At 25.3% G+C, this 20,256-nt stretch overlaps 3 protein-coding genes across 6 annotated transcripts in view; 2 read left to right on the forward strand and 1 right to left on the reverse strand.

Moving 5' to 3' along the window:
- LOC122712791 (E3 ubiquitin-protein ligase ariadne-1) overlaps positions 1-3,377 on the reverse strand; it is a 20,766-nt gene extending 17,389 nt beyond the window's left edge. Inside the window, exon 1 of the mRNA XM_043932685.1 lies at positions 3,296-3,377. The gene's annotated coding sequence lies outside the window, so the exon portion shown is untranslated. The remainder of the gene's footprint in view (positions 1-3,295) is intronic.
- Positions 1-12,373, forward strand: part of LOC122712789 — a 15,345-nt gene extending 2,972 nt beyond the window's left edge. Inside the window, exons 1-7 of one of the 4 annotated variants that reach the window (XM_043932676.1) lie at positions 4,167-4,882; positions 6,621-7,966; positions 8,363-8,541; positions 9,266-9,292; positions 10,312-10,542; positions 10,655-10,912; positions 11,063-12,373. In XM_043932676.1, the coding sequence (XP_043788611.1) occupies positions 4,771-4,882; positions 6,621-7,966; positions 8,363-8,541; positions 9,266-9,292; positions 10,312-10,542; positions 10,655-10,912; positions 11,063-11,261 (2,352 nt within the window). In that variant the 5' untranslated portion in view covers positions 4,167-4,770 and the 3' untranslated portion in view covers positions 11,262-12,373. Of the gene's footprint in view, positions 1-4,166; positions 4,883-6,620; positions 7,967-8,362; positions 8,542-9,265; positions 9,293-10,311; positions 10,543-10,654; positions 10,913-11,062 lie in introns of those variants that run through there. The other 3 variants (XM_043932679.1, XM_043932677.1, XM_043932678.1) reach the window with 3 other exon arrangements.
- A 2,059-nt stretch (positions 12,374-14,432) lies between these two features.
- On the forward strand, positions 14,433-19,894 carry LOC122712774 (ubiquitin-conjugating enzyme E2 Q2). The gene is made up of 6 exons (XM_043932653.1): positions 14,433-14,700; positions 16,630-16,977; positions 17,060-17,219; positions 17,329-17,480; positions 17,746-18,040; positions 18,819-19,894. The coding sequence occupies exons 1-6, from the start codon at positions 14,539-14,541 to the stop codon at positions 18,848-18,850; spliced, it is 1,149 nt and encodes a 382-aa protein (XP_043788588.1). The 5' UTR covers positions 14,433-14,538; the 3' UTR covers positions 18,851-19,894.
- The last annotated feature ends 362 nt before the right edge of the window (positions 19,895-20,256 follow it).

The raw sequence follows: 20,256 nt of genomic DNA on the forward strand, positions 1-20,256 counted from the left end.
TAAAAAAATAATAAAATTAAATATGAAGAAATATTGAAAGTTTATCAGTTAATCAATTATAGGTATATAACGATTATTTATCTGAGATTATATTTTTTTTAAATAATTAAAAATTTATTAACATTCACAAGTATACATAATAAAATGTAAATATTATTAATATTAATAAAAATGTAAATATTATTATTATTATTATTATTATTATTATTATTATTATTATTATTATTATTATATTTATTATTGTGTTGTTATTATTGGATATAAAAAAATTGTGATTAAAATATTTTTTTAAAATTTTCATCTTTTTTAATTTTCAAAAATGATAAAAATATAAGCAAATTTTAATTTAACGAATTTTGTTTCTTTCAAAACATTTGGGTGGGTATAATATTTATTTTATTAAAAGTTTTTTTCTTATGAAATATTTGTATATAATAAATAATAAATAAAAATATATATATACTTTCTTTTTTTGCATATACATTATTTAGCTGATTAAAAATTTTAATTTAATAAAATTATGAAAATTTTATTTGAAATAGTTCTTTTGATATTTGCTTTATTAATTTATGAAATTATATGTGATAAAATATGTATACATTACATACTCTAGCGTCCGTTCAAGTTGAGTCACATTTCTACGCCTCGTGTAACGCGGAGCCCAGCTCACTCCTCCGACCGCCCGCCCGTTTGCTCCGCCGGCACATATATGCAAAGGCAACTATATACTGTATATACGCGAGCGAGAGCTGGGAGGGAAATATGTGCAAACGTAGTATATAATATACCCGCCCCTATGTACTATATAAGAGCTAAAGAATGATGTAACAAAGAGGCCGTTTCACGAAGTTTGCCGAGCATTCCCGAGGTGACGACTTCGTGCAAGTCGCATGCGTGCTTGTGTACTATGGAAACACACACTAGAATGCTTGTCAGCTGCTACAAGTGCACGGCGCCATATGCAATTCTACCGAGTTGCGCAAAAAATATTTACAAAAATGATAGAGCATATTTTGATTGTCTTTTTTTATCATCACTATAAAATATTCATTTTTTAAATTCATCTTTATTTTTTTGTCATGAAACATACATAAAGTATATGACCTCATCATACACCTTATCTTGATTAAAGCAAACATATTTCATTTAATTGTGTTTGTGTATACGATATTTCATTGTATTACGTAATGTTTGATCTTATGATTTCATAATTGAATGCAGAAATTGAATGTAAAAAGAAATACATTATTATTAAAAACAAAAAGCAAATTATAATTTGAAGATGGTAAATGTTGGACAGACAAAGAATCGTGAAATTATAACGAAGAGAATGAATAGATTTGTAGAGAACACATCCGGTTTAACGCCATATTGTTCTTTACTAATCTCTTCCCCCTCCATTTTCCACTCTCCCCTCCCCGCGAACTTGTATCATTTGGCATAGCAACAGCACCAATAGAGAGCTACTATAAATAGCTACGATCTTCCAGTGTTGCCAAAACGACTGGCCCAGCGTATACCAGAGAAGAAATTGACTAATCAAGGCCGCGTCAGCCATTTTGCAATGGCAACGTTGCATCGTCAAAATCATTATATTGGTGATAAATTTTGATAAAAAAAATATATATTTTAAATAAAAAAAACAATCATATTATTTTAATATTTATGTAATTAATTTTTTTAAATATTTTTTTCAATTATTTATATACATAAAATTCAAAATATTTTAAGATTATTTGCAAAATATATTTATATTTATATAATAATAATGCGTTTTGTACATTTTTTTTGTTATATGTTTCTTGAAGTATCGATCAAGCGATGTTGCTTTTTCCCCACATATATCTATGTATTAATATATATACGACTGAAAAGTGAAAAAAAGAGAGACCAAGTGGGCGTGCCTGCAACGAGAACCGGCAACGTTGCAGCCGTAAATCATGATTAAAATAATAAGTATAATACATATGTAGTACATAGGAGGCTGTTGGGTATATGTATGTAAGAGCTGCGCAGAGGCACAAACAACGACGTACGTCTGACAACGTTCTGCGCAGCTTCAGTTCCCCCACTTTTATCATTTGACCCCCACTATTACGCAGAATCCCACGGGTAAGTTCCAGAAGTAGCAGTGGGGATGAAACGCGGGCGTTAGAGGAGGGAAGGGCACCTGAAACCGCGACTATATACCCCCGCGTGCGTTTACCAATCTTGGCACTTTGCCTGAAAGAGCATATCGACCGTGCAACGTTGTCACATCGTCTGCGCGATCTTACGCGTTGGCCCTGGCCACTCTTTGAGCGGTATGTACCTAGCTGCTGCAGCTGATCCCTAACACACGATGCGAAATCTGATCGAGGATATGGTTCACCTATTTATATGATTAGTGACGTGTCTAGTGTAAAATCTAATAGTTTACTATCAAGTAAGAGAAATGAAATGATAATATTATACTGAGGAGAAATAATAAAATTGCATATTTGCAAAATGTTTTATGTAAAACAAAAATGTAAAACTGTATAAAATGTTTTTGTAAATGAAGTTTTAAGTAACATTTTCAATTATTTCTTATCACTATATAAAAATGAATTTGTCAAAATTTATAAAATTGATATAATAAGTGAAATTATATTTATATTTTTCTATATTATTAGATAGATACAAGAAAGTTCGCACAATTAAATAGAATTTATAAATATATAATGTAATTATTTTTATTAAGAAAAATGATAATATTAATATTTTATTATTTTTTGTGATATTAGAAGTTTTAAAAGTCATAAAAATTTCTTTAGATATAAAATATATAAATATAATATAAAATATTTCTCCTTTTTTTGGATAATATTTTTATATTTTTAAATTTTTAATTTATTGTCTACAATTTTATGCATATGTTTGTGTTTATTGTTATGAATCTATATAAACAATAATATATATTGTATATATTATTGCTGAAATTTTATTAAAACATCAATATTTTATAAAATATTTTATAAAATTAATTAAAATATATATAATAATATGCACGGAATAATAAAAATTTCTTTGTTTAAAACATGAGTGATGTTCATGACAATATAACAAGCATGCATAATAACATAACATAAAGATTTTTTTTTCAATTTATTCAATATTTAAATATTTATATCACTGTAACATTCAATAATTAAAAAGGTGTAAAGAATTTTATTTATGCTAATATATATATTTTTTTATTATTTTAAATCTAAAATTATATCACACACAGAATTTTGTTATATGTATAAATATATAATCACAAATAAAAACGTACTTAAATAATTTCTTGCGTATTTGATTATTTTTGTAACACAAAGTTAAATACATCCTTCACTTGTCACTGATCGGCTTCGACTAGAGACTGCTGCCAAGCAACGCTCTTATATAGCTCTCTGTGTATCGAACATCAAAACATGCGATTATTCAGCAATTAGTATAAACAGAAGTTTCTTTCTCTCATATAAAGTATATATTTGTAGAAAGTTAACAAATATTTTTCTAAATAATGAGTTTTATTATGTTAATTATTATAAATAAAGAAAATGTAAAAATTTGTTATAATAATACATATTTACACATAATTTAATATTTACTATTATATTTATTTAAATTAGCGGCGCATGCGTAATATATTTTATATTTAGAAATGCAATTCTGTAAGTAATAATATTGGCTGCAACAGATAGATGGCGACAGCTATTGGAAAGACTAGTAATCCTTTTTACCCAGAACGATAGAAATCTGTACATAGTAGAGAATTCTGATTCAAATTTCTTATTGATAAAACGTAATAAATTAACAAAATATATTGCAATATATTATTTTTGTAGATAGTAAATTTGTTTTTAAATATTATTTTCATTTTATTTTTAATGAAAATTATTCTAAATAATTGATTATTTGATCAAATTCGAAATATTTTGTACTTTTATATTCCATATTATAAAATATCAATAGAATACAATAAAAACAAATTAAGAAATAAATTATTGTTTAAAAATATCAAATAAAAATGAAATTTTTAAAAGAATGATTAACTAGAAATAGTAAATATAATATAAACGTCAGATGGATTCCTAAAAATGGAAAGTTAAAGTCAACTGTGGTCATATGTCGTGGAGGACGATACTGGCACGTACCTAGGAGTACAGTCAGTACGAAAAACTAAACGTGCCGCTCTAGTCTGTAAGATTCGCAGTCGGCTAGATCGGCGGAATGCCTAGTGTCCCGTGCAGCTGCAGACAGACAACTCGATGCTACGGCATGGCTTAGTGGACGGCCTGAAATCGGAGATTTACAGAGGCTAAGTCCACGTAAAATGGCGCTATCCTCAATCGAGAGCATCTTAATCGACAGCAAAGCTTCGCCGGGGTCCAGAGGTACGCCCGTTCAAAGAACATGTACATAATCAGTGTCAACGATACCATCTACGTACATTTATCTACTTCCAATGTATCCCTTGAAAATTGAGTTGAATGTGATAAACTCTTTCGCGCCACCTGCTATAATTGTAATCAGCAGGCAAAGTGAAACGCCGAGGGAAAGCGTGAAAACTTCAAATCAAGAGAGTCGAACCAAGATAACTTTTCCATCTAAGCCTGTTCACCTCGTCGTGTAACATGGTCGTGTGTCGTCTCATCGACAGTGCACATCGATAGTCGCACCGTGTATAACCTCTTCGCTGGTGTATCTTTGCATCCATCGATATGTGATTTTGATTAAAGCAAAAAATATTGTTGATTATCGAAAATGAGGAACGATATTACGGACATGCATACAGCGAATGCTGATAGCAGTACAGACGCCATATGGCTCGAGAAAAGGAGTCCGTCGCAGACGGCGCTCGACCAAGTGTCACTCAGTACGTTCCTAATGCATCTTTTTATAATGAACGAAAGATGTGGTTATAAGTTTAGTGTCATATTTTGTTCATGATGTATACGTGCACGCACATTCTTTATTTTTTAGTAAATGATGTCGATTGAAAAGAGCACGAAATTTTTTCTGTCAAATTCATTTATAAAATGAAATGTAGTAAAATAAAGTAGTCTTTTTCCAAGTATAATTGATGATCGTTTTATTTAAATATTGGTATAATAGTGATTAAATGAAGATCGATTAATTGATGAATTAACATTTGTCACGTGTATAATGTTTTGAAACTTCTAATGTGTTACAAAACTGAGAGTGCGCAACTACATCAAATTTAAATTTGCAAATTTCTGAAAAATGTGATTTCTAATATAATAGTAGAAAATTATTCATATATAAAGTTGAACTAGACAAATTATTAATAATTAATAATTATGTGATATGTTAAAATTTTCATTTTTTGCAATTGAATGCAATTAATGATTAATTTAAAATAAATTATAATAAAAATGTGTTTATTAAAAAAATTTTTTTTGTGTTTATTAAAGAAATTAATACCTATAATTACATACCAAATTAAAAAAATTCTAATTTTTTATAATTAAAATAAGTGTTATATTAACATTTATGATTTTAATTATATAGTGATAATTTTAGTGCAGTTATACAATATTTTAGTTGATCAATACTCTTGCACATATATTTCGAACACATGTAGTTTCACGTAAATTGATAGTGCCAAATTTCATACAGTGTGAAGAATAATTTTATGTGAAAATTATTCTATAAATTTGATTTATAAATAAAATTCATATAGATATACATTAGATTATAGTTGATTATTGTTTTTATGGAACATACTAAAAAATGATAAAAAATAATTATTTATATTCATTTTTGATTATATATACATTTTTTAATAGTACATTGACATATGATAAATTTTTTCCCGCGCTCTTCTCCATCGACTATTTCTTCTAATTTTTATAGATACTAAATATTTTTAAATAATATGATTTATGAATATTAAATATTTTTAAATAATTTTTATCTTTATCTATTTTATAATTTCTTTAATAATTTTTTTTGAATAATTCATAAATTGTTTATGAATATTTGAGAAATAAATAATTTTTTATTAATTATTTATTATTGTAATTACATTATTTTTATTATTATTATAATTATATGCTTATTGTTTTAATATTTAATAATATGAATATTATTATAAAAATGACAAAAGATAAATATATTTTATTTATGTTCTATTCTTTTTAATCTAATTTAATTAATTTAATAATTTTTATTTTATTCTTTTTAATCTAATAGTATTTAAACTTTTAATATTTGATTATTTAATTATTGATTAGCAATTTTAGTTGAAGATAATATATTTAGAATATTTAGAAGAAAAATTATTTTATATATATATTTAATTGTATTAATATTATTTAATATAATTATATTAATTATATTAATGTAATTTATTATTATAGCTATAATTATTCTTATAATATATTATATATATATCGATTATTATCATAATATATATATATATATATATATAATATATATATCTAAAATTGAATGCTTATCTATGAAATTACAGGTAATCATAATTCTTTCAAAAAATTGTAAATATAATAATATTAAGTTAAAAATTTAAAATATTCATTTTATAGTTCATTATCATTGAAAATAATAAAAATATTTTTTGCATTTTTCAGGTTTTGATAAAGTTGTTGTTAAGCAAGAACATCCCGATGAAGCGGAAATCCGAGAATTGGCTGCCAAAATGGTGGAAGCAAACAAGGCGAAAATGGTCAGCGGGATACCAGGAACACCGCAACAACAAAGGCCTCCACAATGTCTCCTTCCACAATCAAATCTTCCTGGTATTTTAGGATATTTGAATAAACGGCCGGCAGATTCATCAACTGCTGTGGCAACGAAACCTTCTACTGAGGGCAAAGTACCGCCTGATGATGAGAGTCAACGAGGACGCTTCGGATGGACAAGCTTTGACGATTGTCATATACCATATATATTTCGCTCTGGCGAGAAGTATTGTGCTGTACGAATCTTAGAATCTAAGTTGTTGAACAAGTACCTGAGTTACCTACACTCGGATATCTACAGTTGTACGTGTATAAGAAGTTATTATATTACGGAAGCGGAAAGCAAATTATTCACTGATATAAATGTGAAACATTGTGAGAATCAATTTGGAAGAGAACCATTTACATGTAAAGACCTGGTGGTTCGACTTTCGGACGCGAAGGAGTTTTATACATTTTTGGACGTGTGTTATACGAAATTAACAGCAGGCACGAATCCTAATGTATCAAGTGGGCATAAAGCCGACAAATGTGGGTTCATTCGAATAAACAAGGAATCTGTAGTACCTTATACAGTAAAAGACGGTCTTCAATATGTCCCTTTGTTTTACTTTGAAGGCGAAACTGAGAATCTCAAATTAAAAGCGGAGAAACTGGAAGGTTGGGACTTATCGTATTTAAAATTTTGTTGCAAAGTACAGGGTATTCGTAATGAATTGTTCGCAAGTGAGACATGCTCGGTGATTAGTTTGAATGACATTAAAAGTTATTTTCCTCCCGGTACGGGATTTGAAGACTATTGGCCGACTAAAGTGATGGACTCTCAATTATTAGTGAATAGCAAAGGTGGTGGTAGCGGTGGCGGTTGGACAAAACAACCTCCGACACCGCCGGCGACAAAACCAGTTTCCGTACAAAATAGTGCGAATAAAGCGGCGGTTAATGCACGATCAACCCCTATGCATAATATGATACCACGTGGATCTGTCGCAAATACATCGCAAGTACAACGTGTCAGTCAACCCAGACCTGTTACAACGACCCATCCTGCGCATTCTTCACCAACAGCACTTCCGTCCGGAAGATCGAATATTGTTACACAACCAATGTTAAACACCGTGCAAAGTGTTAATGGTTGGACGGGTCTCGTTGGTGGTCAACCTACCTTCCAAACAGCACTTGTTTCTCAACCTAGTTCTATAATACGAATGCCCTCATCTTTAAATATGCACAATGTAAGTTCTTTTCAATAATATATTTTTTTTAATAATATAATAAAAAATTAAAAATATTATTTAATTATTATGAATATAAATTATAATTAAATATTATGAATATAAATTTAAAAAAATGTTTTTTGGTGTGTTAGAATTTTAATAAAAAGTTGTTACAAAAGCAATTATTTTAAATAATCAAATCAAATTAATTTCTTATTAAAATTTTAATACATATAAAAATAATCTTTTTGATATTTACTTATTAATTAAAATATTCTTCATTCCTTTTTTTAAAAAAATTAAATTTAAATAAAAAAATATTAATATAAATAGTTTCTTTAATATATTTAAAGCTTTATAATTAATTATTAATTATATTTTTCACAAATGATAGTATGAAATTTCATATTATAGCAAATATCGACACCACCAAAAAATTATTCGCAACAATCTAGTAGGAGCAGAGGGGGTGGTGGTAGTGCAGCAGCTCAGTACCCTGGAGTATATCCAGTTACAACTATGCAGAATGTTGCTCAGGCTCAGCCACCCCCTCTTGTCAGAGCAACAGTTCATTCCAGTCAACCTAATCTTGGGTAAGCAATAAAAGGGTTTCTTAAAGCTATGTTTTTTAATACATATCTATATATGTTTTTTTTGAAGCTTTAAAATATTCAAGGCAAGAATTTTTTTATTTCTAATGTTAAGCATTTTCTCTTACACAGCATTATCAATATTTTATGCTTGCTTTCAGTTGATAGTGATTAAAAACAGTAAATTATATATTAGATGTGAGTTTAATATTAAAAAGCACATTATAAAATTTATTCAAATTCACATAATATATATGTATGTATAATATATATATATATATATAATACATATACACATACATATTATATATATATATATATATATTATACATATACACATACATATTATTTTCTATTTGACAGTTATTTATTTCTAATATATATATTTTTTAATTATTATTTGATATAAAATGTAATTCCATTATTATTAAAATATAAATTGATTTTTTTACTATTTATATTATTATTATAAAAAATATTCTTTGTATTTATTACTCACATTGTATATAGTTTACAAATGCATATGAAAAGTTTGAAATAGCTTTATTTAAAAAAGTGATCTTAATATGATGTATAGAATAAAATAAGCATGCAGTGTTAAATTTTAGGGAAACACTTATTTATTTGGCATATATATTTATATTTGAAAAAAAATTATTTATTATGTGGAAAACCTGCACTATAGCTTCTTGCATTTGTACATACAACGTATGATTTTTTTGTATAGTTATCCAACCTATGGGAAGGATGACTGGTGAGTCCCTGTAAAATGTACTATAGTCATGATTACTACACAAAAGTAAGATAGCATGCACAAGAACATTATAATTAACAAATTTTTGTTATATTATATATTTATATACAAATCTACAATAATTATATATTGCTTATATTGCCTTTTCAAACAGTACTTCTATTTCTAATTTTTTTATTAATTCTTTTATTTATTTATATATATAGTATATATAGTATATATAATTTATATGTATACTTATATATATGTAAATAATATACATATTTATATATATTATATATATATACTTTAAATGCATATATTATTATATATGTATTTATTTATTTATTTTATATTTTTTATGTAATATACTTGTATGTTTATTATTTAAAGATTTATTTTTCATAAGAAATTTTTATTTCTATCTTATAAATGACTTAATAATAATAATAATAATAATAATAATAATAATAATAATAATAATAATAATAATAATAATAATAATAATAATAATAATAAGTTCTTTAAAATTTTTTTCTTAGAAATGTTATTAAATGAGATATTGATATAAAAATATAAATAATTTTTTTTATTATTATTATTTATATATATTATTAATTTTTATTTTTTATTTATTTTGTTTATTATATAATATATTAATTTCTAATTTTAATTATTTCCTTGTTTAAAATATTAAGTAATAGAATATTAAAATTCATATAAAATGCAAAAATTTTTTATATTTTTTATTATACTTTTTATACATAAATATAATAAATCAGTATATACATTTTGTAGGGAATCTAATTATAATGATTAATATCTTATGTACATATTTCTCTTCATATTTTTTTTAGTATATATTTTTAAATTTTTTAAACTGTTCAACAATGTGTAGATTGTCTGTATAATATCATATCTTATATCATATCTTAATCATTTTACAATTTTATTAAGTATTGTAAGTCATATAATTATATTTAAAAATTTTTAAATTTATATTTTTTTTTAAGATTTAACATCAAATATTTCTATTTTAGGGTTACATCAACATATACTACACCTACTTTAGGTGTACCAAATGCTGTTACAGCAAGTACATATCCTCAAATGCTTGGTTTAAGTGAACAAGTACAAGCCCTGATGCCATCACCTACTTCTGTATCTACATTGTTGCATCCACAAAGGCATACACCATCCGTACATAATACATCTCATACAAAATATCCACCACCATTAATACCAGTTAATGGTAGTAATAACAGTACCAGGTATAAAATTATTCATTTTATTTTTTAAAATATATTTTTAATAAAAATCGATTTAATGTAAAAAAGATAAATAAATAATATTTTATTATTATATTAAAGTATTTATTTTTAGGGATTCAAGAGGTAGAAAACCACTAATTCCAATATCAGAATCACATGTATCAACCTGTCAAGTTCAACCTTATCAAATTCAAAAAGCACTTGTAGAAGACAAAATGGTACCTTGTATTAATTTCAAACCATATATATATTCTGAATTATTGATGACACTTAATGACTTTGTCGCTCAGTATTTTCCTGCTTGTGACATTAATAGTTGCCGACAAGTCCTTACAGATGTTTTGCATATAGATTTGTATCAAGGAAATAGGTAAGAAAATGTTATTTTCTGCATATATTTATATAGAATCTTTTTAGCCTTAAAAAGAATATATTTTTTTTTTATTTATTCTATAATATATATATTATTATATAATATTTTAAATAATATAAATATTTTCTAAAATATTTCTTTTTAAAGGCTTCAAATGAAGATGTTAATGGAAGCAGGAAAATGTTCATCTTTAAATGAAGAACTACCACTAATACAAGTAAAAAATATAATGAAATATATGCCCCAATTGAAATATATGTTTAATAGAGGTGGTGAAATGGTGATGCCTGCACCTGCACATTCCTCCGAAGAACATCCTGCCAAAAAGCGTCAACGCACCAGCTAGGACTGGCTACAGCCTTACTGGCCTACTTATGATTATTATCATTCGGCATTTTGAAAAAGCCGATTACTTTGACTCATATGTAATAACTCAGCATTATTAAATGCTTGAGAAAATTGGATTAATCTGTTTTGACATCATGTGTCAGAAAGAATGCACATAACCGAAGATTACCTTTTATTACAAGGAATCTGTGACATACTGTGAGCTATTTCTTTCTCCAAAGTGTATCTATTGACAAGAATATGCTTGTAAATAAAACTGAGATGTATAAAACTAATGCACAGTTGGCAATTTAGATATGCTTTTATATATTAAGATTATTAACACTTTTCTTTAAGATTTCGTTTATAACTAGAAGTTGTTGAACGAAAAGCAAACAAAAACCATAAATACTGTAATTATCAAGATCATTCCTCTCTTTTTTTTCTTCATTTTACTTTTCTACCTCTGCTATAGAGTATACTATTGTCTTATATATACTATTTCTTTATAAATAAAATGGGTTTTAATCTTAATGTGATTCGGAGAAAGAAAGTGCTGCTGTGCGATAATTCATTAACAAAACCGAAATGCTACTATGGGTTGTTTAAAATTTACCTATAGAACATGATAAACGGATATCAAAATTTGGCATTTGTATTATATTTAAAGAGACGAAGGTAATGCTTCTTCAAGTTCCTAGCTATTACTAATATGTATCCTGATAATTGCTGAAAAATAATTTAAAACTGTTACTAATTCTCAACAATGGTTTAATATAAATTGTGACGTAAGTTCAGCAAAACTTACTAATGTAAAAATATTCTAAGTTTTGAATGTTGAAATCTCTATTTTCTAAAGTTCACTTGTCAAAAACACCGTAAACAGTGATGCAAGATTGAGATATTATCAGTGTGTAAATATCTAAGTCAATAAAAGAACTGCAATTTAGAATATTATTAAAAATATGACACGTATTAACAGTCAATGAAATACGTAATACCAGTGTTTATGAAGGCTTTATAATTGTTTCAAATGTGAGTACAATCATTCAAAAAATGTAATTGATTTTATTTTATTTTTAATAAAACCAACATTATTATTAGTAAAGTATTGTTAATTATATAGAAGATTATGTAAAAAAAAATATAAATTTAAATTAAACTATAAAAAGAAATTGTCTTATTTCTTTATACAAGCAGTTTTCATATTTATTATTTGTTAAAATATATTTCATAAAGTGAATATAAAATGTAACATAATTTAATTTATATAAAAAAGTGATATCAGCTTGCAAGTACTTAAAAAAAAAAACAAAAAAAAAATAGTTGGCAAAATTGACAAAGCACCTGAGATAGTCTTCCGTTTTAATCATAATATGAAAGAAAATAATTTATGTTTATTTGTAAATGATTTTTTATTTGTTTAAATAAATAAAAAGTAACACAATATGTAATTAAGAAAAATAAATTCATGTGTATTCATATGTTAAGCGTATAAGTACGCTAATCTTAATTGATCCTGTTCTTGAAAAAAGAGGCTTAAATTAGTATTACTGACTGATTAATTTTCATATTCGCTATTACTATTACATGAAATAGAAAAAACTAAATATATATACGCAAAAATTATGTATATGTAAAAAAATAATTCTAAGGATAAATTAATGTTGACCATCCATCATGGATTTTCCATATAAAAAAAAGGCTTAGGCATCCTGTTACGGTGGAAATGGTATATTTTGTTATTTATTAATTATATTTAGTCATATCACAATTTCAAAGATTCTATTGCCATTAAAAAGACTATGTACCATAGACTGGTGTCTACTTTTTTCTAATATTAATGAAATAAAGAAAATAACACAAGAAATTCATACATAAAAAGTATTTAATGAAAAAAATCTGTACAATAATAAATGTGAAGTAATAATACTATATTTATTATTTAGATTTTATAATTTGTCAGATGTTCATTTTTATATTTTCATAAAGAAATTTAGAAAAAAAAAATATAAACATTTATATCATTTAAATTTTAATTTCAAGCACATGTGTATATAAGATATTGTAGATATTGTATTTAATATATTAAATAAAATGTCAATAATATTAATTGTATTATTTTATTTTTTGTGTTATATTACACATGTGTTTTTGTAAATTATAGTATTATAATTTTTATGTTTGTACAGATAATTGCAATTAAAAAATAAATAAAGCACTAATAAAAAAGTGTATTATATTACAGATTACATAAATACAAATTGATTAATAAAAAAATACTTAAATTGGAAGAATTTCTTGAATTATTTCAATGAAGATTTTAATATATGTAGATTATTAATTACACAGTACTCCAAAAAAAAAAATGTATAAAATATATCATCTATTACATTCTGAAATAAAAAAAAATGTACAGAAATTAGTGGACCCAGTCTAAAAATTAGAATTTAATTTTTAGTATATTAGATTAGAGCATTTATTTGATAACATGTTAATATACGTGTATAATATTTTATCACACTATCATCTGTACATATAAATCATAAGAATTAGATATACTAGACATTTCAAATAAATTCATGATATAATTAATAAGTGTTAATTATTTTACATTAAATAAATTAATTTGATTGAAAAGAAAATATGCTACTATTTAAAATATATCGATATTATAATATAATAGATTTATTCATACAAACAATAAAAAAGCATATAAATCAAACTATCTATTTTAAGTTTCTAGATCTAAATGTTAATTAGCGTGCGATGTGTTCTTAATTGTTTTTTAGTCCAAATTACAGTATTAATTTTAAAACTTACAATATAATATTACGCTCAAGTGTTAAATGCTATTAAATTTTAAATATAAAAAGAAATTAATAAGTATTTTCTGTTTTTACAGTCTTTATATTATTTCAAACTTAAAATGTTGTAATTTAAGAGATAATGTAATATCAGATATATTCGAAAATAAAAAAAAGTTGGTTTATTAAGTTTGAAATTTTTAATATTAAGAAAAACAATTTTTTAATTATGGAATTTTCTTTTAAATGCCGCAACACGTTAAATGACACAGCTGTACCGGAAGAACGTCATAAGCATTTGAAAGATTCAGTGCTGACATCTATGACGAAAGCAAACGAAATTACACGAGATTGGCCGAAGTAGTCAGTTGCGGTCGCCATTTTGTCGGGTAGTCATCGGGTACGTCGTGTTTCTTTCGGGTTGCTGTACTTTTTGAAACAAGCATCGCCGAAAAATTTGGGGTCCAGCACTTTCGTTTGCTCCCCCAAATGGCTTGTTTGAATACCCTTAAACAGGAGATTAAAACTCTTGAGTCCGTCTTCCCTAAGAGCCATGAGAGATTTCAGATAATGTCTGCGAGTGTGGACGAACTCAGCTGCAGATTCGTCGGTAAAAATGGGAAGAAATACGAAATACACGCCAATATTACAGTAAGTGTAATAAGCATGAATACAATTTAAAATAGTAAATTGATACAGAACTATCGACAGTATTTTTCTGTTTATATGGAACCATATTAAATTTCATTGCTGTCTGCGACCGGACAAAGAAACAATAACACTCATGTTGTTATTTGGGGCTTTTGACAAGAGCCATGCCCGGGAGCACGTATACCGTGTCCTTTTTATCCCTATTTCCTATCTATTTTTTCTTGTTGCCCTGTACATTTTGTTGTAGTTACGATCGATTCTTTCTCGCCTCAATCAGTCAGTTTCCGTGGAGATTTTCAGACGAATTAATATTGCGGTAGAGGTCAATGTATGTCACAAATAGAGGGTAAGCCCCTCATAATGGTATCTGTTCTTTATTCGTTTATATTTGCAAAAAAAAATCTTACAAATTTACAATTACTATTGTTGAGACAATTATATCACAATTGCATGAAATCAAACTACTTACTAATTTAATGTATACTAGATAATATTTATAGATAAATTAGATAACAATGAGCATATCCATTTGCGTTCTTCTTACCGTTGCCATTGTCGCTTGCTTCATTACGAAATTATCTTCAATTTTTTATTAAATATCTTGAAATTTTAATAATTAAATGCTAAAAATAAATAAGAATTAAATGCTAAAAATAAATAATTGTTTATTTTATATTGCATAGTATTGTTTAGAATTGAATTCATTAATTTATATTGAATAATTTCAGAAAATTCAAACTAAAAGTTTATTAAATTGTGTATCCAATAAGTTATCAAGCGTAATCACGTGTATTTAAAATATTTGCGTTCTATGTTTCTTTTATTAGAAATATTATTATGAAGATTTTAACTTCAAAAAAAAAATAAGTTGAAATTATTATAATAATGTTTCTCTTAATAGAAATTAATTGTACTATTTTAATTATGTTTTAGGTTTGATAAAAGATATTTAAATTTATTTTTCTTTTTATGTCAAGACAGAAGTTAAACATAAAAATTTAATTCAAAAATATTAATATGAAAAATGTTATTATTTCTATCTTATTTATTTATTGATTAAAAAATTAATAATTTTTATCTATTTTTATATATAATAACGCAAATACGGTTTAATACTGCTAATTAATTTACGATTCCTGTTATACATATGTATGGTCGTAGCACTGACGCTGAGCTAACTGCAATTGCCGATAAATCCATATTTAAATATCGTATATGTGTTCATGATAAATATTCGCTATATAATGATCATTTAATGCAATTTTTATTATTCGAATTATTATAGAATATATCCATTTAATTTTAAAATAACTATTTTATAATTTAAGAATTTTCGTATATTTTTTTGAACTCAAAAAATTTTTTCTTTTTTAATTTCTTAAATTTTTATTGTTATTTTTCTATTATATAGGTTATATATTATACATTGGATAAAGTAAACTTCCAATTTTTATTAATAATTCTTATTTTTTTAAATTATCGTAGATATATTTTTTTTCTATTTATATTTAAAAATAGATAATTATCTTTTTTATCATTTAATTTTATATGTGAAATCTTCATTATATTTATAGATTTATATTTACATAAAATTTTATTCATTAAGCTATTATTGTTTAAAATAATAAATGAATTTTAATTTTTTATTACACAAATAAAGGTTTTCTATAATTGTTTTTGGAAATTTTTCTCTATTTATTTTTTTTATTTTTTTACCATTTTAAAATAGAGTTTAAAAAATTTTTTTAAGAATTTAAATTTCAAAATGTTGAAGTAATAAACAGTTATTTATATTATTATATATTATATATAATTAAATAATTATTATATATTATATATAAAAATTAACCTAAAAATAAAAAATAATTATTAAAATTATTCTTATTTTATTTTATAAACTGATTATATGATTTTTGATGAATGTTGCAGGAAACCTATCCTTCTACACCACCAGTATGGTTTGCAGAATCAGAAGAAACAAGTGTTACAAATGCGGTACAAATTTTAAGTACTACTACAGGCCGTGACAACCATGTTATTAACCAAGTTGGGATTCTCTTGAAAGAATTATGTAGACTCCATTCATTACCTGAACCACCTGATGTTGAACGGTTAAGGACAGCTTTGGATCCATTACGTTTAGGAGGATCAAATGAAGCTACAGCACAAAGAATGGAAGCTGAAGATGCTGAAGATATTGAAGATGATGAAGAAAGTGATGCAGAAGAAGATCTTCATTTAGATATGGATGAAGGAGATGCCAATGCAAAGAGTAAGGTAAATAACAATATTTGAATACAAAAATTATTTCTATATGTGGATTATATTTATGTTTAATTATTTATCCTATATTTTTAAGGGTGAAGAAATAGAATTGGAACATCTTGCAACATTAGAAAGGTTGAGACAAAATCAAAGACAAGATTACTTAAAAGGATCTGTTTGTGGCAGTGTGCAAGCCACAGATAGACTTATGAAAGAATTGCGTGATATTTACCGAAGTGACAGTTTCAAAAAAGGTATGCTATCTTTAATTTGTAATTTTATTAAGATGTTCTAATGATATACTAATGATATACTTATAAAAATATTTAAATTTATTAATATATTTAAATATTAAATTTATAGGAATGTACAGCATAGAATTAGTAAATGACAGTTTGTATGAATGGAATGTCAGGCTGATGTGTGTTGATCCTGATTCACCTTTACACAGCGATCTCATACTTCTAAAAGAAAAGGAAGGCAAAGACAGTATTCTTCTTAACATGCTTTTTAAGGTATGTTCTTAATTCATAATTCATATTTTTATATAAATAAAAATTATTGATTCTAGTTGTATTTTAGATAATTAATATATTATCACTTTTAAGAATTTGTTTTATATTTTGAATATATTTTAATTATATATGATATCAATATAGACTGGTAAATATTTTGAAAATTTTATTCATAATTTTAATTCATATGACATCAATATTCTTTTATGTATTAATTTTTTTAGATTGAAAAGAAAATTTTCTTTATTTTTATTTTTGATTGCAGGAAACTTATCCATTCGAACCTCCCTTTGTTAGAGTTGTGCATCCCATGATCTCTGGTGGTTACGTCCTTATAGGAGGCGCTATTTGCATGGAACTTCTAACAAAACAAGGTTGGAGTTCAGCCTACACAGTAGAAGCAGTCATCATGCAAATTTCCGCAACCTTAGTGAAGGGAAAAGCACGCATACAATTTCAAGGACCGGGTAGTGCTAGCAAAGTGTGTGGGCAAGGTCAATATAGTCTAGCACGTGCACAACAGTCATTCAAGTCTCTTGTACAAATACACGAAAAAAATGGTAAGAAATTAATTTTATTTCTTATTTTATTAAGTTAAGATTTTATGTATATAAAAAAAATGTTCGACGGAAAAGAAATGAATATTTTTAATGACTCTGTGTTATTTAAATAATGAATATATATTGAAATATATAAAACGTTAATGTATTTATGAAATCACTAAATAGTCTAATAATAAACATAAAAGTTACAAAAATATATGTTGAAGCTTTATTAAGTTATAATAATTTAAATTTGTATTAGATGAAATGAAGATAGGAACAAAATGAGACAACTCTATCTATTTTATTTCATTTGCTATTTATTACGGTCTCGGTTTATCTTGCTTATTTTGTTTCAATTTTATTTCATCTAATGCAAATTTAAATTATTTAGCCTAATAAATAAGTCTCAAGCAACATTGTTGTATAATATAACTTTTATGTTTATTTTGATCTCTAGAATCGATCCTTCAGAATTAGGGTATCTCACAAGTATATTAATATCTTACATTTTTTATTGTTTATTTTTTTTTTGTAATGATTAAAATAATTTGATGAAAAAATTTTTCTTTTAAAATTACGTTTATATTTATATATTATATATTATTTACTTTTTATTTTTTACAATCTTATATAAATTTGTTGAATAAAAAAGTTTTTGTATTAAGTGTATTTTTAGTTTTTAACATAACATATTTTTATTTCTTTCTATAAAGAATTCAATTTACAGAATTATATTGAATATATTGTTTTTAGAAGGTTACAGATAGTATTACATATTTAAATATTCTTATAGGTTGGTTTACCCCTCCAAAAGAGGATGGCTAATGAACATGAATCACGGAGAAAGAAAAGTTTGTCGCGTGCTTACAGCTGAGACTTTAATTCGGTGTGTGCCCAACAAATAATTGTTACGATAATGATTTGATACACAAAACACAACATTAACTAGGTAACTTAAGATACTGAATTAATCTAACGCGTAATTCCTTTGATGGCTGAAAAGGCTGCCGCGCAAACAGTGAAGTGTTTGATTCTGTATGCATAGATTTTTCAGTAATTAGTGATTAGATCGCCAATCGCATTTGTGAGATATAATCATTTTTATCTGGAATTGATTCTTATGTTCGGAATTACTAAGAATCTTAATTATTCCAAATAATATTAATCTTAGTTCTTTTTTGTGAGTACACATGTTGTACGTACGTACGAAACAGTGTAAACATTCTGTGAAATGCGTTTGCGCAATCCGTGCTTCCTTCCTTTCAATAGAAGGAACAGGATGGTTAGCAACTTAGATAGTTATATTGACAATTTTTCTAAGTGTTTTTTTTTTTATCATTGTGAGCTTTCCTTTGTTCCATTCTATCTAATTGTATTTTAATTCTTTTATTCATTGTGCAATTCATAAGTAAGTTGTTTGGATATATTTGTTAAAAGTAAACAGTAAACGAATCTAATGTAAGAATAGCGATGTTTCTGGGGGTAAAGCGAGTTTTGCTGTTACCTTTTGTATTTATTCGATATTTCATTTATTAATAAATATGATTCAATATGAACGAGCACACAACTAAATCATCACATTTTGAAATATAATCTGAAATAAAACACAATTTGGAGAATATTAATGTCACATATATTACTTTAAAAGATATACTATTAGTTATAATTTTTTCTTTAAAATTCCATGTATTACAAAAACTAACAATTCATTAATGATTTAATTTTTCAGAATTATAAGATCGTAAATTTTTTTTGTATTGAAGAAAATATATAATATATTTTTTTCTTATTAGATATTAAAACGATAGATGTACATATTTCAATACTTTTCGTTGCTCTATATATTTCTTAATTATTCATATTTAATTTTTAATTAAACATTATTAATTTCATTCGAAAAGAAGATTTTTACAATTTATTTTAATTTTCAATCATTCTTATAAATAAAGAAACATAGCAATACTAGTTAATATATATTTCCTTAATATAACTAACTAAAATAAGAATTGTATAGATGTATATACACATTTCATATATCGATTCTTTTTTTGAAAATAATACTCTTTAAACATTTTTCTTTTTTTTCTTAAATTGGAGAATACAAATGCACAAAATAATAAAGAATTATAGATATAAGATTTGGTTGTGTGTCTCGTTTAATGTCTCACTTTTGTTATATCATTTACAAAGCGGTTGATGTGCTTGAGATTGATATGAAAGTTTGGTCTGTA

This window comes from Apis laboriosa, unplaced genomic scaffold (assembly GCF_014066325.1).
Source record: "Apis laboriosa isolate Shangri-la unplaced genomic scaffold, ASM1406632v1 scaffold218_cov154, whole genome shotgun sequence".
NCBI lineage: Eukaryota > Metazoa > Arthropoda > Insecta > Hymenoptera > Apidae > Apis > Apis laboriosa.

Coding starts and splice junctions, on each gene's coding strand:
- LOC122712774 (XM_043932653.1), top strand. CDS start 14,539: ATGGCTTGTTTGAATACCCTTAAACAGGAGATTAAAACTCTTGAGTCC. Junction 17,481..17,745: donor TTCTTAACATGCTTTTTAAG/GTATGTTCTTAA, acceptor TTTTGATTGCAG/GAAACTTATCCATTCGAACC. Junction 18,041..18,818: donor ACAAATACACGAAAAAAATG/GTAAGAAATTAA, acceptor ATATTCTTATAG/GTTGGTTTACCCCTCCAAAA.